Consider the following 10,350-nt stretch of genomic DNA (forward strand, 5'->3'; position numbering starts at 1 on the left):
GCCTATTGGGCCATATTTTTGTATATATATAACAAAAAAATCTAAATATATATATAAAAAATAAACGGGTCGTGTCGTGCGGGCCCGCGTGCCCAGGCACGGCCCGAGCCGTGCTTCGTGCCGGGCCCGAGCACGAATAGCCCGTGTCGGGCCGGGCCCGTGTCGTGCCAGCCACGCGGGCTGTCGGGCCGACCCATTTACCCGGCCCGTTTGGCCAGATCTGTGCTTATACATGTGTGGAAACATTCTCCCTTATAAGGAGGTCCAAATCCCACTAAACTAGCAATGTGGGACTAAACTTTTCCACCTCTTGCCTTGCACAAAAGGCCTGCGTGGGCCTCTAGGATTTATTAGGAATTTCTAAAATTGTACCTTGGGCTGGCCCAAAAATAGGTAAAAATTCCACCACATGAAACCATCTTCGAAGGACGTACGTTCCCTTCATAATCTTTGAGGCCCATTGCATGGTCAATTGTTCAACGAAGGCCTCCAATCACCTTCACCCCCGCACGTGACCACGGATATATTCCTTTTATTATCCTTGAATTGTTCTTCCCTATGTAAGCCCCTAACCTTTTGCATCGTCCTCTCGAGAGGACGGTTATTGAGCAGCCTCGTCGAGTACACCTTGCCCATCATAGACCATCTTGCAACACTAACTTGTTCTAGAGACGGATCCGAAACCGTGATGTTCTTTCTTCATCACGATCAACTCGCCTAGCTTAGTCGAGGGGCTGGAGGCCTCCCTAGAAGTCTTGCGGTCTGCGAGAGATATTGAAGATTTCCTCCTTGTCGCGCCCGTTGTCGCTTCTGCTCATGGAATGGTCATCTCCTTTGCAGTAGCCACTCCTCTCCCCGATCACTTTGCCATAGGCTCGTCATAGGAGAGTGAAAGCGTCGCTGATCAGTGCCATCGCCACCCCGAGAACCACCGGAGAAAACACCACCCCCAATGAGAGAACCCTAACCCTAGTGCGACAAAGCAGCCGCGTGCGGATGATGGACCCGCCTAATTTCAAAGATACATTAGAACTTTAACTAACTTTTTTTGTGAAGAAACTAGTACTAGTACCAACTAAGGGCATCTCCAATAGTCGTATGATCATCGTTGGTAAAATTGTCACATAGACGCTTTTAATGACATGTCATATAATGAAAGAAGAGAGAGAATGCAATCGTATGAACTTGAAGCAACGGTTCAGGAACAAGCTCCGAGGCAAACATGATCATTTCTTCAACATTTTGTGAACTCGTTTAGTTATTTTATATACGGTTAACATATAGTACATTGAAAAGCATATATGATGTGCTGTTGGCTGTTGATGTGGACATTTATACCAACGACTGCCGTTGGAGATGCTCTAACTCGAAGATGGCTAAAAAAACTCAAGATGCCTACAGGTGGGACCGCCAACCCTAACGACCTGCTACCTGCTTGTGTACCCGGTAGAGTTACGGCCATAAAATTGTCTCCTCCACTCCTCCGACTCCACGTGCACCCTACACGACCGTGCCCGCCGTTCCCCTCAAACAGCTCCATCGAGCCGCGCTCACTTGCAACTCGGCCGCCACATGTCTGTGACACGAGCCAGCCATTAAAAATCCCCTTCCAACCTTTCTCTCCCCCTTCACCCTCCTCCTCTTTGGCTCTTTCTCACCAGCTCTACCGCCGCCTCCTTCTCCCACTACTCCGCCTCCGATCTCCGGACCCTCCGGCGACCGGGCCCCACCGCCCGGCCTCTACGCCGCCGCCCAGGCCCCACGTGCCAAACTCGCGCCGCCGCCGCCGCCGCCATTAACCAACTACTCCTACCTCCCATCATTCCTTCCCGATCTGCCAACTAGCCAAGCCCACTGACGTGCTACGCCGCCGCCCTCTCCTTCTCCCCCGCCAACGCGTTTGGCCTCCCCTGCGTCCTACTCCCGCGGGGTCCCAAGCCCCAACCCTAGAGCTCGCTAGCCCAGGGATCGGCCAAGTGATGCGCGGATCGGGGCGGGCGGGGCGGCCATGTTCGGCCGCATGAAGTGCCTCGTCGGCGGCGCCGTTGACCAGGGCAGCCCGCGTGGAGCCACCAGGAGGGTTTCGCCGGCGTCCGGCCGCGTGCACAACGCCGCCGCGGGGCCGGGGGCCAAGAGGGCCATCTGCTTCCGCCCGCCGGACGTTATGGAGACGGTGCACGAGGTGGCCGTCTACATCCACCGCTTCCACAACCTCGATCTCTTCCAGCAAGGGTATGGAGCCGTGTCTCGTGGAGATGCTTGCTTTTGGTCTTTTCTTTTCCGTGGATGTCTTTTTTCTTCTTCTTGGGTTTAGTTTCACTATTCTCTTTTTTGACTATACTAAAGTTCCAAGTGGTTTGAGTTAAAAAGTTTCATTTTTTTGTGACATGTAAAAAAGCCAATACAAAGTTTCGGTACAAACTTAGTCAATAGTTTTGGTTTGTTGGAGCATTTCGTGTTAATTCGGTTTTTCTTTTTTCTTTTTTGCGAGTCAGACCTCCCCCCCCCCCCCCCCCCCCCCTCGTACTGGCAGTTCTGAGTTTGTCCATACACATTTTTGCGCTGCGAGACGGCATGCAGATCTTTGTCTCCATATTTCTGGATCTCCGAAATTTTTATATTTTATGTCAACTAGGGAGTGCTGTTCTTCGTTGTGAAACGAGTATTGGGTTATGTGCAGATGGTACCAGATGAAGATTAGTGCAATGTGGGAGGAGGGTGAAAGCGGTAGCAAGACACCAGCTTCACCCGCAAGGGTAGTCCAGTACGAAGGTGCGTCCATCTCTTCTAACGAGGGACAGTATGATGTGATCGCCTGCTTCAGTGCTTCTGTTATTTTCACATGATTTCAAGGAAATACATGTTTAAATTGATACCTTTGCAATCTGTGAGGTTCTTGAATTTGTGTAGTGAGCTAAAAGTTCATACTAACTGTTTGATTGTTGTCAATATTCAGTACTATAGTCGAGAAGAACCATGCTACTGTTTCCTAGTGCAGAAAATGAAGTCTACCTATGTACTTACATTGGACTGTTATGGTTTTAACTTTTAAGCTCTACCTTGCTTGTATAAATCTATCAACCTACCTTGTTGCAATCTACCTATCCTTCTTAGATAACATCAAGAGGCATGTTGCATAGCTGGATACGAACTGTACAAGCATGTCAATGTCGTGTACTATAATTATCATGCAGCACACATAATATATGTGATATGTCTGTTAATCTTTGTCGAGGCTTGTATTCCTTCTAGACGAACCAACTGATAAATTGCGGTAGTTTACAAAGTGCACCTTATCTTGTGATGAGACAATGACAGGCAGCTGAGATTTCACAGCTAAGTATGTGGCCCAGGCCCACCAAACAGTGTGCTACAGTATTATGGAGAATGTGATCTACTGATCTGTACTGGTCTACCGGACCATCTGTTTAACATGGTGACAATGTTGTACCAAATATCTGTGGACTCTCATCTAAATCACATATGTTTATGTCTATTTATCTTCATTGTACACGAAAACAAGCGTTCCAGATTCCAAGGTTTTTTTATCTGGTTGCAATTACTTGAAAGATTCTTTTGTTAGTGTCCTTGCCAATCATTAGCTAATAGATAATGACATGCTAGGTGGATTGTGCAGCTCCTGATGTCGGTGCGGACGATGCTTTAGGCATTTGGAGAATAGATGACGCTGATAACAGCTTCTACACACAGCCATTCAGAATCAAGTATGCTCGACAGGACATATATCTATCGGTTATGGTGTCTTTCAACATACTCAACGGTGCAGAAGAGGTTGGAAATTCGAATGTTAGCATTCCTTTTCCCCTTTCGAATTAACTAATTGCAGCCTTATGAGAGCACATATTTTATTTTTTCAAGGGTCCAGCAGCTTCTGCTGTGATATTGAAGTACGAGTTAATATATGCCCCAACACTGGAGAATGGGTGAGTCTAGTTCTAATTTATATGTGCATTCTTTCTTCTGAGATTTAGTTCAGTCATGTGCAGCTTATGGTTTTCATTTGCCAAGACTGATGGGGTTATTGCTTCTGTTTCAGATCTGATATCCAATCTTCTAGTGCTACATCTTCAGCTGCCGTACATGAATTTAGGATCCCACGCAAAGCACTCCTGGGCTTACATTCATATTGTCCAGTTCACTTTGATGCATTCCACGCGGTGCTTGTCGATCTGACATTGCATATAGTGTACCTGAAAGCTGGTGCAAATAAATCATCATTGAAGGTACACAGGTTTGTGAAGCTTTAGCTTTAATGTTCTTTGAAATGGTGCTCCTATGCAACTTGTGTGAGGCGGTGCGGTAAATAGATGCTCTGAACAACTTTTGACAAAGTCACACAACCATAGAACTAGGTCGGTACTAGAAACTGTATGGCTGGTATCCAGTAGGATTCATGTTCTAGGTTTCTATTCCTGATCTACCACTTGAAATTCAACTCCACAAATGAGTGGAATTTTATTTTAACATTGTGTCACACAACCATAGAACTAGGTTGGTACTAGAAACTGTATGGCTGGTATCCAGTAGGATTCATGTTCTAGGTTTCTATTCCTGATCTACCACTTGAAATTCAACTCCACAAATGAGCGGAATTTTATTTTAACATTGTATCACATTTCCCAAGCGGTGTATTCAAAAGATCACAGTTGTTTTACTTTCAGAAGTTTTCCAATTATTTTGCTCTGGCAACCTGATGGACGGTCTGATTTTATTTGTTACTATGATTACTTTCTCCTTGTAAACACGCCATTTTAATATGCAGATACCAGATCAAGGTTTACGCCCAACAGCACATCAGATTGTCAAGGCATTATTGACTTCAAGGGAAATGTTACTTGAAGAATTGAAGAAAATCAGTGGTGCTGTTGGCAAAACAATAGAAGATTTAGATGATGCTGACTTTAGTCTTGGTAAATATGAGTCACTTCAGTCTTCAAAACCAGTCCATCCTGATTCTGGTAAAGTGTTCCCTGTAACTACCAAGGGTGTTGGGCATTTGGCTGGCATCTTACATGACTTTCTGGAGGCAAGTTTCATCATCCTTTTTGTAGTGACCTATGAATGCGCTCATGATATGGGACCCTTTTTTTTTTGAGTTGGTATATGGGACTTGCTGATTGGAAATATTTCTGCACAATTCTGCAGAGACCTAATGATGTCGTTGATGGCACTAGTGATGGTATGCTGTATACTCTTTCCAGTGAAGAGTTGTTAGAATTGTTTATAACCGTGAGCAGCCAACTTTCACTTCTATGGAATGCATTCTTGAAATTTCATAGGTGAACTTAACTGTTCTCTCACTTTCACTTGTTATTTGCTGTCCATGGTCCTGATGGTTCCTCAGTTAACCTACTTTTCAAAGATATCATTTGCCCAACATTGTTTTCTTGTTTACTGCAGGATAAATAAAACTAAGATAATGGATTACTTGCGGGACATTTGGGCCGTTGACAGGAAAGCAGAATGGTCAATCTGGACTAATCACTCTAAAATCGAGATTCCACACCGCTATTTGCGGAGTATGAGTGATGACCCATCTTACCGTCACTCCCTCCTGAGAGTTTCTGGTTCGAGGAAGTTTCATGAAGATGTAATTATCTCCCGTTCATAAGTAGCATATATATCACTTCTTATAATCTCTTACTAGTTTACATCTATCTGCAGCCTGTACAAAATTCTGCTTCACGGGCTGAGCTACACAGGAAGAGCATAGCCCAAATGAAGGTTAACATTATTTTTTGGAATAGTTTATGTGCACAAATATCTATTGTAAACTGTTACTAATTTGAAATCTTGCAGATCAACACGAGGTCTGTTCAAGATATGCATATATATGCCGATCCTTCACGTGTCCCGGTTGTTCTTATAGAACAACATGTCATGGTTGTTCCACAACATGGTTCAAACAAGGATTTCGCATCAAGTTCTTCAGAACAGAAGGATACTATTGTGCTACCTAAACTACAAGGAGAGTATTTGGCGCTGAAAAATATCAATGCTAAAAAAGGTGGACGCGTATTACGAGCTGTCATCTTTGTGCATGGATTTCAGGCAAGTCCCGTGCATCTGCTTTAATTCCCTGGAGTTGCAGTATTGTTGGCTATAATTTATTGTGTTTACGGAAAGCAGGGACACCATTTGGATTTACGTCTTGTTAGAAATCAATGGCTTCTATTGGATCCTGGAGCTGAATGCCTAATGTCTGAGGCTAATGAAGATAAGACTTCTGGAGATTTTAAGGAAATGGGCGGCAGGCTTGCCGGGGAGGTTGTTGCATTCTTGAAAAAGAAAGTGGATAAGCTTGCAAGACATGGAGGCTGCAAAGAATTGAAGCTTAGTTTTGTTGGCCATTCCATTGGAAACATTATCATCAGAACTGCCTTAGCAGGTATTTTCCAACTTGTCAAATTCCAGTGGATCAATCAAGTGAGTCTTTAGGTGACTAACTATATTTCTGCATTCCAATAGAACCTGCATTGCAGCCATACTTGAAGAACCTCTACACATACATGTCGATATCAGGGCCTCACTTAGGTTATTGGTACAGCTCAAATTCTTTGTTCAATTCTGGTCTCTGGCTTCTAAAAAAGCTTAAGGGGGCACAATGCATCCATCAGCTCACTTTCAGTGACGATCAAGACCCCCAAAATACCTTTTTCTATAGGCTTTGCAAGGTACAGCATCGCCCTGCTTCATTCTGGAATGCACTCGTTGCCAACTTATACCAGCTACATTTTCCAGTAAGAATTAACCATGAAGCATTCCTTTTGTTTTCTTCCTTCAGTCAAAGACACTAGAGAACTTCAAAAATATCATATTGTTATCGTCACCACAGGTTAGCCCATTTTCTCCTTTTGACCGACTTCAAGTTACGTGTGGATCTGAACTATAAAGCTCACATGTCATGCTGTATTTCTCTGATCTACCAGGATGGGTATGTACCATATCATTCAGCAAGAATAGAGCTCTGCCCTGCTGCGTCGTCTGATACTTCAAGGAAAGGTCAAGTCTTCACGGAAATGCTGAATAATTGCTTGGATCAGATCCGTGCACCGTCGTCTGAAACCCGTATATTCATGAGGTGTGATGTTAATTTCGACCAATCTGCCCATGGGCGGAACCTCAACACAATGATTGGCAGAGCAGCCCACATAGAATTCCTGGAGACTGACATCTACGCCAAGTTCATCATGTGGTCCTTCCCTGAACTATTCCGATGACAATGACCATGACCATGACTATGCTCTCTCTGTAATTTGGGAAGGCATGACGTTCCAAACAAAACCAAAACCAAACCAAACCTGGATACTGCACTACTGACCAAGAAAGGAATATAAAGGTTTCGTCACCAAGATGGATAGCACTGTAAAGTTGCCTAGCAGTAACATTTTGCCAGTTTGTTAGATTTGATTTGTATAAATAGTCGATTTGTTCATTTCGATTTATAGTCCTGTAGATGTGCCGTCAGGTCTTGATAATCCAACGTCTTCTGGTGTGGTGTATTTTAGGGCTACCAGCCAGTTTAGGAGGCCCAAACAGGCAGTGAGCTTATGTCAAATAAGCATGACATGTGTTTTATCTTTTTTTAATGATCACCACATCAGGCAGAGATCATTGTGTGGTTCTTGTCATGTCATGTAGTTGTTGATCTGTAACTGAATGTTGAGGATTCATTGGATGCCGGAGAGTGCAGTCAAACTTGTACGACTTTTGACTTTGGATGTACAAATGCATTATTGAGATTGTAAGAATCAAAATGATATTCATTATATTTGTCATCAAGATTCCGTAGATCATTTTTCATCTTTATTATTGTGCTCTAAGTCTTCTGTCTCCTCTTGGAGGCAAGGCAGCAAAGAGGACGACGAGCTGCAGCCACCTATCCACCGCGTGAGGTTTTGTTCGGTTACAGGAGATTAGTTCCACCACGGGAACTAATCCCTGCAGTGATTGGGTGTCAGCACTTGACCCCCTTGGGGGTTGACTCCCTGCCACAAAAATTCCACGGCCTCCCTCCGCCACTCGGTTAAGTCCAGACCCCCGCTTTGGTGCGTCGATTGAGAGACCTACGTACCAGAGAGAGAGAGGAAGCTGATTTTTTCCACGGGTATGTACAAGCCGTGGTATCAAGGGGTTTCGACGGGGGAAAATTTGCTTGAGGCTAAACCGAATGCGTCAAAACAAGAAGGTGGAGGTTATTTCCTAGCGGGTCCGATCCGCGTGGATCCCTGTGGTTTGGGCCCAAAACCATGCGGGGTAGTGCGTAACCAAACGTAGCCTGTAAGAGCCATTAGTTAGCGATCGTTTCTTTGAAAGATTCACAACAAGCATTTTCACACACCATCATTTGACGCGTTCTCAGCCGTCGTCACATGTCGTGTTTTGAGGGCTTTCTTTGAATTTTATTTATTTATTTTCCGCATGTGTTTTTGGCTTTTTAGATTTTCATTTTTTATTTTTTTGGTATTTTGGTTTTCCATCGATTTTTCTTAGTTTTTTGACGGAAAAATCGTAAAAAAATATGTTTTTGTTTTTTTCGCGAGAGGCATAGTTTTGCTTCCATAAGAGGCACGATTTTGCCTTCGCGAGAGGCACGACCGTGCCTCTCCAAAACAAAAAACGCATTTTTTTATGAGAGACACGGTTTTGCTTCCGCGAAAGGCACAATTTTGCTTCCAAGAGAGACGGTTTTGCCTTCGCGAGAGGCACGACCGAGCCTCTCAGAAAGGGAAAAAATAACACATTTTGTGTTTTTCTATGAGAGGCATGGTTTGTTTCTGCAAGAGTCATAATTTTGCCTTCGTGAAGGCACACCCGTACCTCTCGATAAAGGAAAATAAAGTTTTTTTTTTCCGTGAGAGGCATGTTTTTTTTTGACCGGCTGAGAGGCATGGTTTTGTTTTCACGAGAGACACGGTTTTGCCTTCATGAAAGGCACGGCCATGCCTGTCGAAAAGGAAAAGAACGCATTTTTTGGTTTTTTCCCTATCGCGAGAGGAACGATTTTTTTGGTTCGGTTTTTTGGTGATTTTTTTCCTCAAAACTTATCAACATGGGATCTAGTTTGAAGATCTCGACGCGAGAAATTCAACAATGAAAATGATTCGAGATTTAGATGCACGGTTTAGGAGATAAAATGTTTTAAAAACACGAATCTACAAAAAAAAGAAAACTCTCAAGTTGCGACAAGTGGCACGCATGCAGTACACCACTTGTCGCAACATAGGAAGGTGAAAGTGATCTTTGAAAGGAATACTTCCTAATTAGTGATGTTTGTGAGGATCCATAGTTGCCGCCTCGCCACCCATGAAGCAGAAGCCGCCATCTCCCGACGCAACCGCGGTGTCCAAATCAAACATCGCATCCAGGACAAGCCAACCTTGCCATTGCGCAACATGCAGCTGGGGCGGTACGATCGATCGACATCACTCTTGTCCCGTGTCTGGCATGACATGGAGAGGGCACCACCATTGCCGCCTCGTCCTAGTCGTCGTGAAGGAGCCCTTCCAGACGCTCGCGAATGCACGCAAGCGCCTCTTGTATTGTATTACCTCGGCTTTAAAATAAATGCCTGCAGAAGTTTAGGGCATATGACATTGGATGAATGACTAATCTATCGAGTCTGATTTAGGGAATGGCGCTGGAGATGCCTTAACTACATGTAACAAAAATAAAGCTAGTGTCGTCTCTAACCTTTGGAGTCACTCTGTGCATTTTAAAACCGAACCAAAAATAGACCGAATCAAATCAATTTTATGTTTTTATGGTTTATGGTTTCGGTATGATATGAACTTTTCATACCGTTTTAAACTTTGCTTTTCGAGATATATACCAAAAAACTGAAAGGTTAACCGAATAAATCAAAATAAAAAAATATTTATATTTCTTGAGGCGAACAGCCATATAAGTAGTTATTTTTTGCACAAGAGCCACCTTTCATGATAAACACATCCATTTTTTTGTAACATAGTCATATTTCTCTTAAAAAAGATGCTAAGTACATCCATGACCATTGAATCCATGCATGCATATACACTTGCATATAGTTATGTACTCTTCATATAAATAGGTATATGTTTTGAGTCATAAATTTATAAATTATTTTATTTTATTTTAAATTCGCATCAACTTTAGTTTTTATGGTATGTACCAAAACTATACCGAACTAATTTGATATATACCGAAACCGAACCGTATTTATCAAAGTATTAATACCGTATGAATCAGAAAACCATATAACCCAATCTATGTAAACCGAATAAATCGAAAGCACAAAATGACTTTGGAGGCTGCCTCTAACATCCAAACAATTCATCTGGTCCTGATTGT

The 10,350-nt window shown here is 43.4% G+C and overlaps 1 protein-coding gene across 2 annotated transcripts; it reads left to right on the top strand.

The window, feature by feature from the left end:
* The first annotated feature begins 1,498 nt into the window (after positions 1–1,498).
* LOC123451758 (protein FAM135B-like) lies at positions 1,499–7,790 on the top strand. Of its 2 annotated transcripts, XM_045128289.1 has the most exons (14): positions 1,499–2,232; positions 2,681–2,772; positions 3,638–3,792; positions 3,880–3,944; positions 4,058–4,244; positions 4,784–5,047; positions 5,167–5,300; positions 5,422–5,611; positions 5,686–5,745; positions 5,821–6,072; positions 6,151–6,409; positions 6,490–6,695; positions 6,806–6,856; positions 6,951–7,790. In XM_045128289.1, exons 1-14 carry the CDS (start codon positions 2,009–2,011, stop codon positions 7,239–7,241), a joined length of 2,430 nt encoding a protein of 809 aa, XP_044984224.1. In that variant the 5' UTR covers positions 1,499–2,008; the 3' UTR covers positions 7,242–7,790. The 2 variants fall into 2 exon arrangements, with proteins under 2 accessions (XP_044984224.1, XP_044984225.1); XM_045128290.1 differs by lacking the exon at positions 1,499–2,232 and having other exon boundaries at positions 2,686–2,772; positions 3,625–3,792.
* The last annotated feature ends 2,560 nt before the right edge of the window (positions 7,791–10,350 follow it).

The sequence above is a fragment of the Hordeum vulgare genome, chromosome 5H, assembly GCF_904849725.1.
Source record: "Hordeum vulgare subsp. vulgare chromosome 5H, MorexV3_pseudomolecules_assembly, whole genome shotgun sequence".
NCBI lineage: Eukaryota > Viridiplantae > Streptophyta > Magnoliopsida > Poales > Poaceae > Hordeum > Hordeum vulgare.